Source organism: Myotis nattereri (assembly GCF_964212035.1).
Source record: "Myotis nattereri genome assembly, chromosome: 1".
Lineage (NCBI taxonomy): Eukaryota > Metazoa > Chordata > Mammalia > Chiroptera > Vespertilionidae > Myotis > Myotis nattereri.
Window position 1 is genome coordinate 155942678 of NC_138075.1, and position 22227 is coordinate 155964904.

Below are 22227 nucleotides of genomic sequence, written 5' to 3' on the forward strand. Positions count from 1 at the left end.
GGTATGTAGGAAATATGATAGATTACAAAATGGACTGCATTCATCAGTCGGTGTCCAGAAAAAGAGAATACCAGAGAGGGTTCACTACTCTTTGTCCCGATAATAATTAGAATACAGCCTTACTTCCTAAATTGTGCCCACAGTTTATGTGTCTATTAAGATGGCCAGTAGCCATGAAGTGCTAAAATAAGCGAGTTACTTCAGCCTTCGCTCAGACATTTTACAACAGAAATCAAAGGCTAAGCGTTTTCTACAAAGATCTCCAAGGGGGATGTTTTCTCCACTAATTCTACCACCAGTCTTTGATGTTCCATGCCATGGAGGTTAGTGAAATCATTTTGAAATAGCAATCATGGTTGATACTCTAAGTGCATTTTTGCTTAGATGATTTATTAACTTGTTGGATCACTTTTAGGGCCTATAATATTGAACTGTTATTCACTGGGCTTAAAGGAATGGGGTAAAACCTCCAGGGCTCTGTTCCTGGCTTTCCAGGAAAGGATCTGCTCACACAGAGAGGGCACCGAAAAAGTCCCACCCACTCCAGCTTAGAGGGCTTGTATCTAAAGCCTGGGAACAGACTTTACTAAAAAAAATAGGAATGGAGTTAAAACAATGTAAGTAAGGACCTATGTTTCTGCAAATCTCCTAGACCACTGGATTCTTTTATTTCATCATCAGCTGCTTCCCACTGACTGGGGAATGAATGGGGTATCCTTTTGCTACTGGGCAACACGAAATTATAAGCAGTGTGTATGGTTGGAAAGGAAACCAAAACAATATATTACACTTGTGGAAATCATACACACAACACATCTAAACACCTCTCAGCATGTAGGATAAATCAGACATTCGCTCTTTATAAAGTTTAGAATTTAAGTTAAAAATAACAAATTAGTTCAAAGATGGTGTATACTTTCACATATTAATAAAGCAAAGAACGGTGTTTTAAAAGAATTCTACAGCATAACTCCCAGCCCTGGTGTGACTACAAAAGACATGTTAACAAATTACCTCAAAAGAAAACCATCAAATCACCACTAGGGAAATCACGACCACCTCCTCTAAACTGTATTTCATTTTAATTACAAAAATAAACATATTCCCCTCTCACAAAATGGTAAGGGGGCTCAAAAAATAAAGCTGTGACTTTGTTATATCTGCAAGTACTTGGAAAACTATACCTGAGAACTGAAATTCTCCAAATGCTCTGACGTAGAGACAATTTCAGTCACGGAAGAGTCATCGTCGACTGACATCAGCTAATCCCCTCTAAGGCCACCCAAAGCCCCAAATTCCTGAGGATGGCTTTTATGAAGATACCAGTGACAGACAACAGGAGTAAAGGGTGGATTTGGTTATTTTTTTAAAAAATCACTAGATTTGGGATCTTAAGGCTAGAGTTTTAAGCCAGTACTTCTGCCCCAGTACTTGAAAAATTTAACACCACTGCGCTTCAATTTTCCCACAAGTAAAATGATTAGAGCTGATGAGATCATCTTTAAGATCCCTTTTAGTTATAAAAACCCTCTATTCTTAATAATATATGTTTATTTTTAATAGATAATACATTACTTTAGATCAAAAATAAAAATATTTTTAAAGTATTCTGCTCAGAGTCTCACTCGTACCCCCACTTCCATCTGTCCTGCTCGCCACCTCCATACTCAGAACCTCCATTCAGAATTCTCATTTTTATTAGTTCCTTTTTGTGTTAAGCTTCATAAACTATATTTTTAAAATTTATCTTTATTATTGAAAGTATTACAGATGTTCCCTTTCCCCTCACCCCCCACTGATTCCCTCCTCCCTGCTTCCACCCCCTCCCCAGGCCTTCATTGCACTATTGTCTGTCCATCGGTATAAATTCTTTGGTTAATCTCTTCCCACCCTCTCCCTTTCCTCTGAGATTCCTCAGTCTGTTAGATGTTTCCATGTTTCTGGATCATTTTGTTTTGTCAGTTTATTTTGTTCTTTAGATTCCATAAGTGACCACGTGGGATTTATTCTGGGGATGCAAGGCTGGTACAATATTCACAAATCAATAAATGTGACACATCACAAAAACAAATTGAAAGACAAAAATCACATCATATCAATAGACATAGAAAAAGCATTTCACAAAATCCAACACCCAGGTTTGATAAAAACTCTCAGCAAAGTAGGAAGAGAGGGATCATGCCTCAACATAATAAAGGCTGTATATGACAAACCTATAGCCAACATCATAATCAATGGGCAAAAGCTAAAATCATTTCCCGAAGAAGAGGAACGAGACAGGATGTCAGCTTTCACCATTCTTATTCAACATAATACTAGAAGTCCTAGCCACAGTGATCAGACAAGAAGAAAATAAAAGGCATCCAAATTGGAAAGGAGGAAGTAAAATTGTCATTACTAGTTTCTTATGTAACCTGACAGTTTCTTTACAGAAATATGAGCAAACAAATACATATTCTCATTTACCTCTTTCCTAACAAAAAAAAAGTGTCATGCCATAATCTACAGATCTTTATCACTTGCAGCATATCTTGGAGCATTTCTCATATCAGTACACAGAGATTTCCTCATTCTTTTTAACAATTGCATAGTTTTCAATATATGGAGATCTGAAATCTATTTAGCCCATACAGACAAGCACTTAGACTTTTTCCAGTGTTCGCTATTACATATCATGCTGCAAAGAACAAACTTTTATGCATATTATCTGCACAGTATATCTTCAAGAGAGATTTCCAAGAACAAAACTTCTGAGTGAAAGGGTAAAATGCATTTATAATTTTAGTAAAATTTGACAAAATGCCTTGGACACAGTTTGCACCTACCTGCACTATCACCAGTAATCTCGGCATTCTTGTTCCTCCACATGCTCATCAAAACAAAATTTATTTTCTTTCTCTTTTGACTTTCCACTTCATCTTATAAATGCATATCATCTCAATATGATTTTCACTCGTATTTCTCTTATTATGATGTGTTTGAATAAGAGACCTTGTGTTTCTTTTAACTGTGAGCTATCTGTTGATATTCTGAAACCCTTTTCTATAAGTTGCTGGTCTTTTTCTTACTGGCTTATCAGTAAAATCTCTACTATTTCAAGATAATAGTCCTGTAGCCAAAACACAACCCCTATAAATTACCAGTGGATCCTTGACTAATGATATTGATCACTTCTTAAATGCTTTAAAGTGGTTTTCTTTTTTTTTCTTTTTTTAAAGGCTTACCACTGATAGTTTCTTATTGGAAAATACTAACCACTATACTCAATATTCCACAACAATATTCATGAAGCAACTTTCTTTTTTGTGTGTGATTTTTCAAAAGGCATCCTTCATTTTCAATAGGGGAAGAAATAATTTGGAAAACTACATGAAGACAGTTTCATTTCACCATATATCACAAATACTTGGGTGACAGAGAAGAAATAATAAATGTAGCTAAATGTTAGGTATATAAAAAAGCTCAACATATGAAAATACTTAATATTCTGGTGATAGTGCAGGTAGGGGCAAACTGTACCCAAGGCATTTTGTCAAATTTTACTAAAATTATAAATGCATTTTACCCTTGACTCAGCAGTTTTATTCTTGGAAATACATTTGTATAGCCATTTCATTACACATTAGTTCAGTACACTAATCTAAAACAACTTCCTTAATATCGTGAAATGCAATCATCCAAATAAGCACATACATTTTCCTAGTAAATATGGCTACAATCGGTTTTCTAAACAACACTTTTTAAGAGTTACAATTCATAAGCAATATATTTAAAAATTCTGGTAAACATTAAACCTCTGCCATCATGAAATAATCAAGCAGCCAAAATGCATGTATTAATAGTTCCCCTTTTTTCATTATGTAAGGAAATACCCAACGAATGTTTTTAAAATTCTTAAATAGATCTTATTACTAACTAGACATTTGCAAAGTCCAACTAAGAAGCATTTTAGATATCTAGAAAAAGACTTCCTTCAACGACATGAAACCCATCCGCACACATGGTGTGATTAGAGCAGTTAGATTCAGTGGTTCTCAACATGTGGGCCCCCACCCCTTTGGGGGTCGAACGACCCTTTCACCGGGGTTGCCTAAGACCATCCTGAATATCAGATATTTACATTACAATTCATAACAGTAGCAACATTACAGTTATGAAGTAGTAACGAAAATAATTTTGTGGTTGAGTCACAACATGAGGAACTGTAAAAGGCCAGAAGGTTGAGAACCACGGGGTTAGAAGGAAACAACGGTGGCCCAAGAGGCTTTCAAACTCCACAAGTGACCCAATGCTAACATTTCACAGCAGGAAAGGCCTTGTCTTATCTACCACCAGCACAGATTCTATCCTATAAACACCTGGACAGCCATTTAAGGGACTATAAAAATACTTAGACTTTTGTCATTTCTTTGATTCTGCGCAGTGCCTGTGGAATACCAGGAGTGTCCCCCTTTGACAGCCTGAAAGCTGAGGCACAGGGATGTGGCCAGTCTTTGGTGAGTACCCAAATGCAAGCAAGAACCTGGGCCTTGTGAACTGGAGTTCTCACCTCTACAGGGAGCGGGATCCGGAGCCAGACCTCCTGCCCTGTGGCTGTGTCTATGTGTGACTAATTTTTCTCATAGGACAATCCTCATTTTTAGGATTCAATAAGTTAAGCACTTAAAATAGTATAAACAGTGTTACACAGAAGTTCATGGTACTCTAAAATTAGGGCATATTCCATTACTGCAGAACCTAAATATGAAGAATCAACAGCTGAAATGGAAATACTCAAAAGCAAGTCCTCTGTGGGAATGAGCACGGATGAACAATGAGGATAAAAACTTAAAAATATCAAAGTATACTCATGCCAGTGGAGTACAGGCACGCCATGGATGAGCTGGACATACACAATTAAAGGTGGTACGTGGTATATGATGGCCCCAGGAAAACTGTAACTCAACCTGTGGCCAATATGGTTAACACTGCATCTAAACCAGTGCCTGGTGAGCTGGAAAGGCTAGCATTCATTATAATCACTCCATAAGTTTACTTTTCTACTCTCTTCTGATTTTCTCTTCTATTATTCCATTTATTTCCTCCCTATCTTCTCTCCTTTTGCCTTACTGCTTTGTTCCTTGAATAAACCTTAGACCTATAAGGGATAACACACCACGTTACTAAACTTACAGCGTGGTGCATGAATCCCAATGTAAACATTATTTTAGTGCAATGCAGTTCCCAATTTAATTATTTTAATACTAGAGGCCCAGTGCGGTTCCTCAGCCTGGCCTGCGCCCTCTCACAATCTGAGACCCCTTGATGTCGGAGGTCCAGTGCATGGATTTGGCCTGATCCTCACAGGCCAGGCCAAGGGACCCCACCGGTGCATGAATCTGTGCACTGGGCCTCTAGTATGCGTATAAGATCTTTGGTTAATCTCTTTCTGCCCTCTCCCCTCACTCCTTCCCTCTGATATTCATCAATCTGTTCCATGTTTTCATGCCTGGTGGTCAGTGTGCATATAGCTACTGGTTGAATGGTCCCTTAGGTTTTTATATCTATACTAGAGGCCCAGTGCATGAATTCAGGCACCTTGAAAGGAACTGTGGGCCGCAAGGCTGCAGTAGGCACAGGGGTGAGTCTCGTCTCATCCTCTCCACCCCAACCTGGCCCCTCCCACTGTGGCCCTCGGCCTCGTCTGCTGGCCATCCCACTCTTGCCGCAGCTGCTCCCACACACTGACGGCACCAGCCCCACTCACACCCACTGACAGCGTGGAACGATTGGGGCCAGCGCCAGCAGCAGGTGCAAGTGGCAGCTGCTACCTCGGTTGCCCCTCAGGAGCAGGAGGAGGTAAAGAACCCTCAGGGAAGATCAGGGCTAGAAGCTGCCACTCACACCCACTGATGGTGCTGAGTGATCAGGACCGGGTGTAAGTGCAAGGCGGGACTGCGGTGTGCGGGAACAGAGAATTTTCAGTAACCACCAGAGGCTTGCCCCAATGACAGCGACCGGTGCCCCACCTTGGTCTGGCGCCCCCGCTCACCTGCTCCACCATCTCACCATGGCCAACGCCCGCCATGTTCTTTACAACCCTCCTGGTGGTCAGAGCACATCATAGCGACTGGTTGTTCAGTTTTTCCGGTTGTTCCACCATTTGGTCTATTTGCATATTAGCCTTTTATTATATAGGATAAATATTATAGCATCAAATTGTTGGATATCTGGGAACAACTGGGCTCTGGGGAAAATCTGATTTATTTTAAATAAAATGTAAGAAAAAATGCTTCAATAGCATTTATTGTCTTTTCAAAGCCACTTCATAGACACTCTGCAGTTTTTAACCTCAATCACTTAGCAACACTTACCCTCTATCATTACACAAGAGCAGCAGAACCACCGATCATTCAATCGCTAACCTGGAACTTCACTTTACAGAAGTGGATTGAGAAGCCAAGGTTACACTTCCCACCAGGGAAGCAATCTGTACAGACCCCTATGTTAAGCTAACCATGAAAGACATTCTTTTTCCACTACTTCTAAATTGTTTACAACATAAATTTCTCTAGATAAACAATGACACCCTCCTGAATCACTCAAACCCTGCACATTTTCACAAAACACAAACCTTTGGGAGGTGTGAGATTGACTCCATTTTTAAGGCACCACTGTACTGGTAAAATCCCCAAAGAATCTGCATGGCACAGCATTGAGAGTTTACTAGGTTCTGGTCTTAGGTCGTCAATAGTCACTTGAAAAAAATGACTGTTAAAAACCTGAAAGAGAAAACCAATGCAGCCAATGGTTAGTTCCTTGGGATTACATATAAGACTAGTAATGAAATATTGGCACAGCTTCCAAATGCAATCAATGTATTTCATCAAAATGGTTTGACCACAAACCGGCATGTCAACGTATATTACTAAATTGATCCAGTTGCTAAAAAGTTAGAGTTGATCACTGTGGTCATATTAATGAAAAGTAAGTGAGACAGAGAATAAAACGTAAACCAATAGTCATAGCTGAAAGATAAACAAACTGCTGAAGTAAGACAGACGAACCCTGGCCCAAGGGAAAGCCAGGTGGGCACTGAAAGGTCTAATTGGTTTCTCCATGTCCACAGCAGGGACACACGTTCTCACACCAGGTCATTCAAGAACACTCCAAGGTCTGGCCTGAAGATTTCTAGTCTCATCTAAGTCTCATGTATCGCTCATCTAGCATCCGCCCAAATGCCCCGCCCTCTAGCCCAGTGGTTCTCAGCCTTCCTAATGCCGCGACCCTTTAACACAGTTCCTCATGTTGTGGTGACCCCCAATTTCATTGTTACAAATTGAACATAATTAAAGCATAGTGATTAATCACAAAACAATATGTAATTATATATGTGTTTTCCGATGGTCTTAGGTGACCCCTGTGAAAGGGTCGTTCGACCCCCAAAGGGCCGCGACCCACAGGCTGAGACCCGCTGCTCTCGCCCAAGAGGAAACCATTCGCACCAGGCCTGTGCTTAGTGCTCTCGCGGTCTAACAGCGCACTCCCTCCCTTGTCGGTCTATCAAATCACAGAACATTTTCAAAGGTCCAACCTGAAAGTCAACACAGCTGGGACATTTTCCCAAACACTCAGTTGGAATAAAGGGCCCCTGCTCTGTGCCCCCAAATCATCAGGCTTGTATCTCTATACTGAACAACCTCTTTTACCCCCGAGAACTGCTATCACATCTGTCTACCTTAGCAGGTCCTAATGCTTTGAGGACTGTGGCCTCTTCGTTCCTCATGGAGGTATTCCCACCATGCAGAGAAAACGCTTTGTGCACAGAAACTGGCTAATCATCTACTGGATATAAGGGGAAAAGAAGTCCATGAAAAAATAGAAACAAAGCATGATGATGAAAAAAGAAGGGTGCAAAAAGCAGGTGAACCCCCAGAGTCAAGAGCATGATGGATCTAGAGAACCAAGTATGTAAAACAGACCAGAGGGAAAAAACTGCACTTGCCCAACTCAACAGAAAAGCAGCCAGTCTTTCTTGGGAAACCATGACACTCTCCCTAAGCTATGATTCCTGGCTCCTTCATTTAAAAAATATTTTCTGGACGCAATCTAGTTCAAAGATAAGCAGGAGGGGAAATTCACTTCAGTTCTTCTTGATGTTAATTCCAGTAAATAGAATTCTGCTGCCCAAGTTTTGCAAAGGATCAAACATCACCTTCCCAGGGGGGTCTCCCCTGACAACCCTACTTAAAATCACATCTTCCCTTCCTCCACCAACACTCTATTAGTTCCTTCCCTGATGCATCTTCCTCCTTTTCATGTAGCCTTTAACATACTACATTTGCTTACTTATTACTTAGAGAGAAGCTAAATGGTTCAGAAACACTGGGCCTTCTGGTCAACACACAGGTCTCGAACTAAAGCCTGGAGCAGTGAACCAACTTGCCCAAGACTGTGCAGTTCAGAGCTAGCAAATAGAAACAGAGCCCAAGACTTTAATTCCAGTATCTTTAGCTCTGAACAGTGCAATATATTTTACATTATAGATGATATCGTCATCACCACCATCATCTGTCACTAACTCACTGTTTTGAAACACCAAAAACAGAATCCCACTGCATTGCTAAAGGTTGGGCATTTAATACTGCATCTGCTACATGCTTATCCATCTATTTGCTTTAACATTACTTATTTCTTCAACAGTTGTGTCATCAAGAAAAGCCCCAAGGAAATAAAAAGGGAAATTTCATTATGATGACTAATAACGGCACAATGCATTATATTCTCAAACTCAATATTCTAAAACATTATCCAGTGTTAATAGAAACGTATTTATTTATAAATACCTTCTGCGTGGAGATTATTCTGATACTTTGTTACATGTACAAGAATCTTGAACCTGGGGAGCTGCTCATCCAAGTCCATGCATTACACAACACATGGCCAATAAGGAAGGAGGGGTCTATAAGAATGAATGACTTAAGTATTTTATCTTTGGTACAAAAAGCAGGAAATATAAAAATGAAAATGTATCTTAAAAAATCAGAGAAAATACCCTCCCATTCCCAAACTCCATAAGATTTGTTTAGGGAGTAAACTGTTTTACTGTGGAAACCAAACTACTGCCACTGGAAGTCCACGCAACAAAATACAGATATTCAGGCTGGACCTAATTATAATTAGTATGTCACATCCCAACGTCACATGTACAACTATATAAAGGCATAAAAATGTAAATGTCTACCCCTGGCAGGCTAAGCACATTTGCATCTTTGTTTGGCTTAAAAAAAAAAAAAATTTCCAAGTGAAGCTGATACCACAGCCTCTTAGAATGAGGACAAGGCGATATATATCCAGATAAATGAGCAGCTGGCATCACTAAATCACCCGCTGCTCGAACAAAGGGAAATTCTGGTCGGGTTTCAACAAGATATCACTCTTTAGTTTTCTACAAATGTGCAACAACCAGAATACACAGTAAAGAACCCCTAAGGTCATTTCAAATAACATGGTTTTTAATGGATGGTGTATAAACATGATAGCACGCATTTCAATCTCGAGATTATCACTCAAAGTGTAAGTCAATATTTTTCTCATATGTAGTTATTCTTTAGATAAATTACTTTAACCGTTATAAAAAATAATTTATAGGCATTAAAGGAAAATATTTCAAGGGGGAGAAAAAGACATTTCATTATCATAACAATTTTCCACATTCTGTAATACACTGCCACCACTCTATTTCTCGAATTTTACCAAATCATACATTTAAAAAAGCACGACTCAAGTAACATTAAAACACTTGTTACTGCATTAAGAAATCCAGTCTCTTTCAGAAAAAAGAAATTGAAATGGAATTAACCATTTTTTAGTGTCTTCAACTTTATAAAATTCAGAAATCAATCTGTGACACCAAAAGGATCATATCCTAGGACTATGCATCTGGGTGTCATACATTTCATATGTTTGTTTACTGGTTGTAAAGTCCTGCTCCAGCTTGCTTATGGGTCCTCAGGCATGTGGCAGTTACAGGAGCTATTGTGTGAGCTATTGAAGACACATCTGATTGTACCCCAAATACAATTGAGACATTCTGCCAACGTGAAGTAACATCAAAGAAACTTCTTTGTTTTTATTTCTAAAGTCAAATATTTTCTTGTAATAAGAAGAGAAAGAATAAATAGACCCAATTGATTTCTTCATATTAATCATGAAACTATTTATTTGGAAAAGTACTGCAGGGATCAAGACTCTCAGTGAAAAAAAATGCACACAAAGAAATCCTTCTTTGCACTGCCTACAATAAAAAATACAAAGGCCCATAGTAGATAAACGATCAAGTTTTTCAAATACTTTAAAATCAAAATACAAATTTCTTTCTCTTCCTCTTGGATCACAAATTTCAAGATAGACCATTTCTCCATAGGCACAGTCTGATCAGCAGTTGGTAATGTTTCCCAAAAAAGGAGAGCAAATGAAAGATGACAGTAAATGTAAAATTAGAGGCGTTCTGTTGGATCATGAAAGAGTTCATTTTAGCTTATGAATGACTGACATCCCAACCCACTGTGGTGACAATCAGCTGTGGTCTACCTTGATCATCCTCTTCACACAGTAGTATTTTCATTTCAAAAGTTATGTATGCACAGCGAGCCGATGGAAAACTCAGCAATATGCATGGCTTTAAAGGGGACATGAAAGGCTTCAATTTCTCTTCAGTGGGTTTGTTGAAAATAAAGTGTGCCGAAGATTCACTGGGCTTCTGACTCCAGTTGTAGGGTTGGCCCTTGCTGAAACTGGTGATGTGTATCTTGCATTAACCACCACAGCACTTTGTAATAAACAAACTTAAAATTCAGTTCTAAAACAATCAGGCTTTTATTTCACCAGCTAACAAGGGTAAGATAACAAGGGTAAGATAGACCATTTCTCCACAGGAACCAAACACAGTCTGATCAGCAGTTGGATGCCCGGATGCCTGTGGCATGTTTTTTTCTTGGGAGATAACTGCGATAACATGGTACCCATAAATGGGACCAAAGGTTTGGGTGAACATAGCTAATATTTTACTGAGCATTCACATGTGCCAAGTACTGTGCCAGGCACTTCATGCACGATTCCTCACTTCTCTCAATGACATAAAGTGGACGGTATAATCTCTACGGTATAGATATAAAAACTAAGGTTTTTAAAATATAAGTAATTTATTCAGCTAGTAATTAGCAAAGCTGGTTGGGATTTATCTGCAAAGCCATTTGTGGGGACTAAAACATTATGCCCCCAAGGAATTAAAACATTAAATATTACGTTAGTGGGCATCAAGAGACCTGGGTTTGAATCCATGAAATTGACTTTTGAACCATTAATTACCTTCCCTAGAAAATGCATGAAAGGTATGGCTCACTGGTTGAATGTTGACCCATAAACCAGGAGGTCACAGTTTGATTCCTGGTGAGGGCACATGCCCAGGTTGCAGACTGGATCCCCTGTAGGGAATATGCAGGAGGCAGCCAACTGATGATTCTCTCTCATCATTGATGTTTCTATCTTTCTCTCTCTCTCTCCCTTCCTCACTCTGAAACCAATTTTAAAAAAAAAAGCTTACAAAAAAAAGAGTTCTAAGTTTGTTGGTTTCTTCCATCATTTATAAGAGATACTTAAGGTAGAAACACATACTTTAGTTGTTACCATAGCTGATTTCATTGAGATGTCTTTGATGGAGAAGGAAAATTATAATCTTAAAAGCCTATCGGACCATAATTAAAATGCTTTTACATGAAAAAGCAATTTCATTTTAAATTTGCACATCTCAGAAGCATGACTTTGCCTTTATCAATGAAAGCAGGTGATTACAAGGAAGTAGAAATGCAATGGGAATTTGCTTTTCACCATTTGCAGGTATTTTCGAAATATAATCAGATCAATCATATTAAATACTATCTGTTCAGGAGGAACAAGTTCACAGTCATGCATCTTTAACCTTCCTCTAAGTCACTCAAGGGCGCGAGTGTCCACATACTGTACTATCAGAAGACAAGTGAAACTCACCCCAACCATTACATGAGGGGACATCTGATCAGACTCGCTCTATGCTACCAGTGATAAAGAGAGAGCTTCAAATAGCACTGGATGGGAAAGAAGGCAATCTGACTTAGGTTCCCTTGGAACTGTAGCATATCCTTATGCAAACACATTTCATCTGGTTGTCTTTGAGTAGAAAGACTTATTTGATCCACTCTGGAGGTTGAGATACAGAGTAAGGGTAGGGAAACTCACCTTGGTCACTGATGCAGGACAGATATGAAAGGGCTCACTCATATTCACTGTTTCTAGCTTCATCCCAACTGTGAAGAAATGGCTTCGCAAATCTGCATGATCCTGCAGGGAAAAAGGGTACGAAAATTAAACGAGCTGGGATTGTAAATTAATTGGGTAACTGTCTGGATGCTATCCTTGAACATTTTATTGGGCAACTGAAATCAGATTGAAATAATTAAACCCCCCCCACCCCCCATTTCAAATGTCTAATTATTGCAAGATACTGCGGATTTAATTATTTTCTGCAAGCTCAATTTGCTTTTCCAAGAGAGAGGAAACAAGCCTTTGTGGCCATGCTTAAATTTACACGAAGCAAAAAATTCACATTGCACTGCTTTGATCTTCTTTGTCACCATAAATGGAGCACAGCAGAGTAGTAGAGGCGATCAGTCATCTAAGACACAGCTGAAACATCATCTTCAGAAAATGTGGCCCCTTGCCACCGGGGTTACTTCATGGGGCTTCAGTGAGTACCTTGTGGGTGATACAGCTTGTCTCTATGTCCGTGTCTAAGAGCACACACACAGCTTATCAGTTATTGGTGGCAAGCCTATGATCTTGGAGATGTGTGCACACAAGGGTCCAAAATAGCCCTGCAGACCATCAGAACCTGACTCCTGCTCAATAAAGTTGAGCAACACCTCCAGTTTAATAGATGTCTGGCAGTTTTATAACTTACTTACAGCAACCTAAGTGTGTGAGGTGGGACTTTCCTGTCTTCTCAAGAAAACAAATTTCAATATCCACTTCAGCTAGACAGCCATAGATGAAGCTGGCTGGACTCTGGGTACGAGGATTTATCTTGCTGAGATGGATGGAGGTCACCTCATAACTCAAAGTCTGTATAAAGAGTAGTGGCTAAATAAAAATATTTGCAGGCTACCTCTGAGGAAATTATACCTGCAAATAAATCCCTCTATTTCTAAATACATCAACAGGGTGCGAAGTACAAAAACACCTGGGGACTCACTACTTTCTTTTATCTGCAAATCTAAAGTGGCTCTTTAATTCAATTATGCATTCTACATCCAATTCTGATGACCTTACAGATTCCCACAGGGCCAGGCCTGCTCCCCTGGCAAAAGTTGGTCAATGTGGTAGTTGTACAACACAAGACTAGAAAAAAAGAATTGCTTATACAATTCTCTACCATTCCACTGCTTACCAAAGAAGTTGCAGAATGTAACCACCTATAGACCACAAGGCCTCTCTCATTTCTCATGTCACCACAGCAGCCTACAGAGGTCTCTGTACCAATAGATTCAAAGTAAGCATTGGGTGTGGCTGAAACAAACAGCTCGACCTCCAGAACGAGAAGGGATGTGGTCAGTGTGCAATATGACAAAAACTCACTGAAAGAACTGGCCCGTTCTAAACCTTTATCAATTCCTTAAGAATTTATAGTCATCACTTTATAAAAATTATATATATAAGGAAAAGCACACAGAATTATTTTTGGGTTCAGGAGATTATTTTATACTGAAAATAGAGCATTTATTTTTAAAGGTAGTTGGGGAAGCTGGGTCCAGAAAAGAAATTTAAAAAGAAACAGTATAGAGAATTTAATGCATATTAATACTCATCAACCATAATGCCAAGGCAAAGCCAGAAAGCACAGGTGTTGAGATAAAAGTAGTAAACTGAAAATGACTAACTGACATCTGAATTAGCCTGTTCCTATCAGACATCATGACTCCCAGTATCTCACTATCAACAGGGATTGAGGCACATTAGTGGATTTTATAGATAAATATTTTTTTCTTGTAACCTTTTGAAAAGAGAAATTATTCTAAAATTATAACATCATAAAAGTTTGTCTGAATATACTCAACAAATTTAAGCAGGCATCATTATACTTTTTGACAAATCAGAAATGCACTCATGCACTAATGACACATTTCTAATTCTAATAAAATGCCCAGATGAATGTAATATTTTCACAGAAGTTCTCCTGTTTCTCTCTCTGCTACAGCAGAAGTTCCCTCTCATTACTCACAGCTATAAGGCTAACCATTCTTGAGATGTGGTTCACCAACAATAGAAAACTTGTAACTTCTTCCTGGCTGTCTCCACCGCCAGAGTTGTCCTTGCAATTCCCATCTCTTGCCTGTTCTTCTGCTGGCTTCTCCTTTGCATTTCCCTTGTAAGGATGTCCTGACAGTATTCTGGGCTTCTGGTCTACCTGCCTGCAATCTTAATCTTCTATTGATTTCAGCTTGTGTGCCCCTTTTTTTGTCCCATATACTGTTCCCACCTTTGTTCTCTAAGTAGAGCAAGCTTTCTAAGAAGAGTTGACCCATGACCACCAGACACTCTCTATATTCCAGGCTCTCAGGTTGACCTTGACCACTGACTGGAAGCCAAATCTACACCTATCTTATATCTATGCTCCAAGCCTTACAGAAAAGACTCTATCACAGCTTCCACTGCTGTGTTGAAAACTCTGTGGCCCCCCGGAACCCTACACGAATAGTTGTCATTTAGCTGTTGCCTTATTTTATTCAAAGTTGTCTAGCGTGACCAGATATTGGTTGCCTTTCCTTAGAAATAACGCAAAAAGGCTTAAGATGGCAATGTGCTCCTTAGGTAAGCTTAACCTTTCAGGGTTGCAGACAATATTATAAATGTTTATTATTAATGATGATTATGATGTATTGTGCATCAAGCGGTATCTCTAAGTTATGAGGGGATCACTTTGTGCAGATATCACACACTTTCTTTCTTCTTTCCTGGAGTCTGTGCACTTATTTTGTCAACTACTGGTTGTCTCTCCCTCTCTGCTCATACACAGAAAATACCATTAATCATTAATGTCAAAATCATACATGTCCATATATGGGATAAAAAAAATATTAACAACATTAATATTTTTAAATAGTGAAGATATTGTTGACAATATTTTGCTCTGAAGACATTAAGAGATTTTTAAACAATTTAAAAATAATGCTTAATTAGCAAAGGTTTGAACTTTCCCTGTGTCAATCATGGCTCAGATTTTCAACATCCTCAATTATTTCTACTAGATTTCAACTGCAAGCACACAAACTTCTTCCTTGTGGAAATACATCCAAACTATGTGAAAACTCTTAAACCTACTTGTTCAATATACTGGAAAAAGGAGCCAGATATTTTGAGAGGTAGCTGCATCCAAACATAGGAATTTATACTCTGGTCTCAAATATTCATATCTATCTATAATAACTTGTTAAATTTGAACTCCAGATTTCAGAAATTACTTTGAAAACTATAAAATACATTTCTGTATTCCCAGCCTTAACTTTCTTAAGGCTATTTTTTAAATTAACATTTAAAAAGAAAAAGAAAAAAATCCTACAATTACCATGTAGAAATCCCACCAGTTTCAAAGGTAAGTCAACATAATGGAATTTTTTTTTTAATTTAGGAGCAAAGCCACATAATGATGATGAGTTTTACTATATCTGCTACTTTCATTCTTAGGTTTTTCATGAACAATGATGTCAGAAATATTTTATTACAGACACAAAATAATATTTTCAAAAAGAACTTGTAATTGAATCCTCTGGCCATTGGAGACTTTTAGAAAACATGACAGGTAGTACATGCAATACTGTCTAGTCAATGTTGAACTCTCTCATTTATATTGTAGAGTTCATCCAAGAAATATCCCAATAAATATTTACTGAGTTGAGCTGAAGAAACATAAAAAACTGGATCATTGACATTCACTCCAGTTCTATGTTCTATCATTCAGTCAGTAAGCATTCATTAGAAACCACTGAGGTACCACACAGCAGGCTGCTAGATCATGCACAGAACACACACACACAGAAAATACTACATTTATCAAAGAAAGAAGGAAAAGAAAAAGAACAGTTATGAAAGATCCAGGCTTAGAAGAAACTTCAGAATATTTTTACTTGTTGCAAATAAAAATTATTACCACTCTGATGATGGTAGTCCAAGGGTTTATAGGAGTAAATCTTAATTCTAACTACGAAAAGCATGTGTAGAATGATAAAAATTTGGGCACAGTAAGTTTGGTTGGAGAGGCTGGATCTTAAATACTGATTGAGGGATTTGAGCCTGATATTGATATAAAAGGCAAGCGAAGTCCTTTAGACACTCATGAAAAATACAGTTTTTTATGATAAGCAAAGAATTCAAAACCAGTGAATTTCAACATAGGCCAATACACAGACCTCTGAGCTCTGTGTGGGTATATATGTACATTCATATTAGTGTATGAGAGAAAAGGCACAGATATTCTCAATGAAACACAAATGTAATCACCTGTAGACCATTTACTTCGGGCTGTTAATGAAGTCAGAGTATATGCATTCATTTATAAAAACACAGCTAATCATTTTCTATGTTAAGCAGAGAGAGTTCCTGGCCCCTGAAGATGATTCACAGAACCAATTATCTACTGAGAGATAATGGAAAACTCACTGTGGTTTAAAAGATACATTCTGGCCTTTGCAAAAGCTCTAGAGAATCATTCACACCTCACAATGACTGGATCAAGAATGATGTTATTCCTGAAATCAGGAGGGATTACTAAATCCTTAGTACATTTACAAATATGCCTGTCATATTCAAGAAATACTGTTTATTTAATTATTTTGGAGTCCAGTTAAATTGCTTACAGAAAAACTCCTTTCGTTTAAGAAATGCTGTTCATTTAAGCAATGTCGTTCCCGTCTACATTCATCACTACACATTTTATTTTTGTCCTAAAGTAGTTTTATATTGATCAGAAGTAAAAATACCATTTATTTTATGGAAGGATGGTCTTATCACCCTACCTTAAAAATCACTTTTCAGGGAACCTTTTTTTCAGTGGAATGACAATTTAAAAGAGATTATGGGTACATCAACTTCTGTTTTCCACTAAGGTTTCATCAGCTTTATTATCTGCTGAACCCCAGTAACTCTCACACTCTCTTACCAAGATCCAGTGACAGCATTGAGAATAACTTGATTGGGTATATGATATCAAGCAGGAAGAAACGATAATAATTAACATATTATAAAAACTTGTACAGTCCATCTTTATAGTATTATTTACTTCTCACAACAGCAGTACCCATCTTACAGTGAAGAAATTCAGGCACAGAGAGGTTAAGTTACCTAAGCAAGGACACAGCTAACAAGAGGTGCCAGGACTCAAATCTGAGTGGTGTGACTCTAAGTCCATGGTTAGCTAGCAGGTTAGAGAACATACTAGGAGGCAACGACCCAAAAGGATCTTTTATTTTTTTTATTACTAACTAGGAAAACAAACAAATAAAATGCTTACAACCTACAGGATCCAAGTATTTTATTTCAAAGACATGTATCAGCAAGCTAAAAGTAATGGCTACTAATATGATCATTTACTAACACTTCCAATATTTGCTGTTAATTCATAACTTTTCAATAGCTATGGAAAAGATGTGTCAGAACTTTGACACTAAAAATTTCCCCCAAAATGTTTATATATGTCAGTCACAACTTTATCAGCAACGGATAAATATTGTTATTAACTGCTTTCATGTGTCCCTTAAGCAATGAAGACTGAAAACATGTGTGCAGCATTAAGCCTATGGTGCTTTTTCAATTATTCTTCACTGATATCTATCCTCTTATATTGTTATCAGTGTTAACCCAGATGGGTTAATCTGATCTAGTAAAATGTTCCTGGCTGTATAGTACACACAAATCTCAATTTGTCCATGGTATTGAAAATACTATAGGTTAAGCACTAATGTATGTGAATGAAGAGAAGAGTGGACCATGTGGTTCTTGACATGAAATTGAGTTAGAAAATGACTAAGGAGTGATAAATGCAAAGCATAATGCTAGGAAAGAACTTTGGACAAACTGCAGTGTATTTGGTTGCTGGGGCTCACATCTCATGTTATTTCACCTATGAAACAGAGGTCAAGAAGATGGAAACCACCTCAGAGCATTCCTGGGTACACACTAGTCACCTACTGCTCTAAACATTAGCCTCTGACAAAGTCTCTGCATTTGAAGGGATTACCATGCCTGGGAAAAGGCTCTTGCTGGTTCTGGAAGAATCCAACATAGCTGTTAAAGAAACACTACTGCACAGAACTGCCTTAATGTTAGTCATCGTGTGTAAGCACCCACCACATCTCTGGCAGAGTGACAAAGCTTCGGGGTGAACACTGAAGTTCTTATAAGAGACTAGAGGCCTGATGCACAAAAATTTGTGCAAGAATGGGCCTTCCTTCCCCTGGCTGCCGGCCCCACCTTTGCTCCACCTTCCCCCACCACCCAGAGGCCCTGAGTGGCTGGGGCAGTGTGGAACACCTGCATTGTCACCATGGCAACAATGCAAGCATCCCGCCCCGCCCGACCCACTCGGCACCTGCGCATGCAAATTTACTCGCCATCTTTGAGTTAATTTGCATACTCGCTCCTGATTGGCTTGTGAGCGTCATGAAGTTACGATCAATTTGCATATTTCTCTTTTATTAGTGTAGATAAGGACTATGAGCATTAATCTACAGGAGATGAAGAGTATTGCTAATTGAAAAGACAGGAAAAAATGAAAGAACATTCAGTCATTTTAGGTTCCACTACCTCCCACATGACTTGAATGTAACTCCCCTCTCCACATTCACTTTCAGGGCTTGCAGAACTGTAGGTTATGCTGTTATAATGTGATGTGGCCATCAGAGACTCCCACCCTGGCTTCATTAGATAAATACATCTCATACGATATAAAAATATGAAGAATGTGGCAGAGGGGAGAATGAGTGCAATCTAATGAACACCACACAATTAAAATGCATTTGGTGAGGATTTTAATGTTAGGAAGAGCAGTGAATCATTCACTGTGCAGAAACCAAACTTTTAACCTGAATCCCACAATCCACAGCTGCAGAAAATTGCCTTCAGTGGTGGCAATCCAAGCGCCAACCTTTATTTCTCTGGTTCTTTCTTCCTGCTTATGTTGTTACAAAATAAAATGAACAGCAAATACATATGTAATTCAGCCCCCCTCCACATATTTTAAGTACCAAACTTATTTACCATGTCATACTTACGAGAAAATACTGCAAAGTATATAATTTTGTCTGTTCCAACATGCCAGTTTTTGGTCCACAGGGAACTCAAACATTGCATATGCATCTTTTAGGCCTCAATTAATTTGCATAATTTCTAAGAATAGGCTTCAGTGAAGTTAAAGGTTTTAATTAGTATTACATTCAAATTGATATATAATGAACTACACTTTAATTCCTTTACTTATATCAACATATGTCATGCTAAAAATAAACCCAGTGCAATTCATCATATTGTTCCTTTTTATTTCACCAGTGATTTAGTGCTCATATGTTCATTAGAAAATTACTCTCATATTTATTTCATCTAATCCTGGACATTAGGATGCCAGCATTTATTAAGTCAATAGCATTATTACATTTCAATTCTACTGCACTGAATTAAATTTAGCCAATGAAATATTTATAATAAAAATGTTAATAAAAACCCTATAAGCTGAACACTCATACACTTCCCAATTTTTACTTCATCTGTAAATAGCAGTTTTATCTATGAGTCATACATTAAATCAAGTTAAAAAATAGTAATGAGGAAATGTAGTACTAAATATTTCGACCTGAACCACAAGATTTATAATAGGCGATTATAGCAGGCCTACTTCACAGGAAGTCCAAAAACTGGTACACTAAGTTCTTTAAAAAAAAAAAAAAATAGGGGCAATGAGAATGCTTTTCATTGATTACCATTTAGCGCCATAGAAGCATTTGTAAGTGGCAAGAAATTCCACCTTATTTACGGCACCACTATGAAAAAAGCAAGGCTGATTTTGTGTGTAGGTACACAGTGATTACACTGTCTTTTTTCACGCTTAGTTAACTTTCCCAATAAGTGAGGGCACCCTCTTATGTTTCCACAGCAATGCTCTCAGCAGTCTGAGTGCTGCTGGCTGAAGAGAGTGTGGTGGACACCGTGTGGGTCAATTCCCCTCCCAGCCCCACATCCACTGACAGGCTGTGGTTGACAAAATTATTGCTAGAGGCCCCTTCTGCTGATAGCCCTAAATGCAGCTAAACTGTTGTCATAGAAATATGACCAACAGCCCTGTATGGTCTCCTCAGGTGGATACCACCCTTCAGAGAAAAGGAAGAGCTGGTGATGAGCACACTTCCCCACAAAGCAGACTGACTGTGTTTCCACCTTCCCAGGAACAGACAGCAGCTGCTGGAACCTAGGGCGCTGACACCCCTCTCTACTGTGTTCTGTCACAGGTGGGGAACACTCCAAGCTGGAAAGTGCCCAGTTGCCAGTCAGGCTGGCACAGATCAAAGAATTGGTAAGGTAAGCTCTCAGGTGTCTCCCTCAAAATTTGGCTGCCCTCACTTCCCCTGGTCTATCTCTTTCTAGGTGAGTTCTTCAAGTACACAGTAAGACTAACAATGCCCACTGTGCCAAATTATTGCAAGGATAGTGAGGCTACGTATGGAGAGTGCTTAGTACAACTTATCCTGCTGGCGCTCAAGAACTGGAAGCTATTGTCAGTACAACTAAAACTCGGTCCACTGGAGAATGATGTGCAAGTTCACATGAAGTACCCATAGCTTCATTTGCATTTTTCTACTCTGTGCCTCTGTCCACTATCCTGGAGGGCCTGCAAGGATTAATCTAGATCCCATTACATGAGACCAAGGACTTATACAATCAACCAGCCTTGCTCCTATCCCTCACTGATGAACCTACACTCTCAGGATCAACAGAAACTCAGAAACAATTGAGGGCGGGTGGACTAATTTGAACAAAATCACAGGTGAAGTGACTAAATTTCCCAAATTCATTTGCAAACTGGACACATGTGTGCCATGTATGCATGTGTTTGCTTTTAGGGAAATCAAGATGCTGGGCTGAGTAGGGGAGGGGGGTAATTTATCCTTTTGGGATCTGGACATCTCACCAGCAACTACAAGATTGGTATCTTTTAAAATATTAACTAGCTTTAAGTCAGGTTTCTACTATTCTAAACTTATACATTCCTCTTATAATGTAAAACTCAGAACATTATCTAGTCATGTAAGAGTTTTTATGGTTTGTTGATGTTGGTCCTTTTGGTTATAAATGGGGCTGGAGACAAATAGAGGCAAATTTTAATCACACCCTTGACTTTTATGCCCAGCAACACAAGGAGAATCAGAGTAGGATGGTCGTCGGAAGACATGAAGAAGGACTCCCGCACTTTCATTTCCATCCACAACACACACATCCCCTCAGGGTGCCTTTCTCAGGGCAGGAGGGAGCGCAGTGAAGGTCGGGGTTCAGTCACACAGCCTTGGTGTGCCGGCCCCTATCACAGGTGGTCCTCATTTTCCATTCGATCTTAAACCTCTGAAGACCTAAAGAACTCAAAGTTCTCTTTCCATCAGTTTCCCTACGTGAGATGCTGCAATTTGCAACTGCCAGTTCCTGAAAGGCACCGTGGAGATTAGAGTATGACCTAACTCACAAGGGACCCGTGCATGTTCCTAGAGGGAAAAAAAAAAAAACTGCCTCCATACAATTTATGTTTACGATCACATGCTCCCTAGAAGAATGAACTATAATCCATTTTAATTATTCTCATTAATAGACAGTAGTATGGACAATCTGAAAATATTTAAAACATGACGCCACAATCACTTTGAAATGTTTCTGTTTTATAAATAAGAGATGTATGGCCCCTCCCTACATCCCACCACCAATTACATTAAGTTCACGCTAGTATTATCTTGCCTTCCCTGAAACTGCAGGAACTGGCGAGAGCCAGAATAATCAGTGGCAAACAGAACCACTCGGGAATGATAACTCGCAGAGTAGATAACCAAAAGTTGACTACATCCTTACATGCTCAGTGTTTAGAATTACAAGCAAGTCACTATCTGGCAGGCTGCAGCCGGCCGTGCT

At 38.8% G+C, this 22227-nt stretch overlaps 1 protein-coding gene across 1 annotated transcript in view; it reads right to left on the reverse strand.

The window, feature by feature from the left end:
• SFMBT2 (Scm like with four mbt domains 2) overlaps nt 1-22227 on the reverse strand; it is a 219919-nt gene that overhangs the window by 61613 nt on the left and 136079 nt on the right. Inside the window, exons 8-9 of the mRNA XM_081091132.1 lie at nt 12256-12357; nt 6614-6761 (exon numbers count right to left, since the gene is read on the reverse strand). Of these exons, the coding sequence (XP_080947258.1) occupies nt 6614-6761; nt 12256-12357 (250 nt within the window). The remainder of the gene's footprint in view (nt 1-6613; nt 6762-12255; nt 12358-22227) is intronic.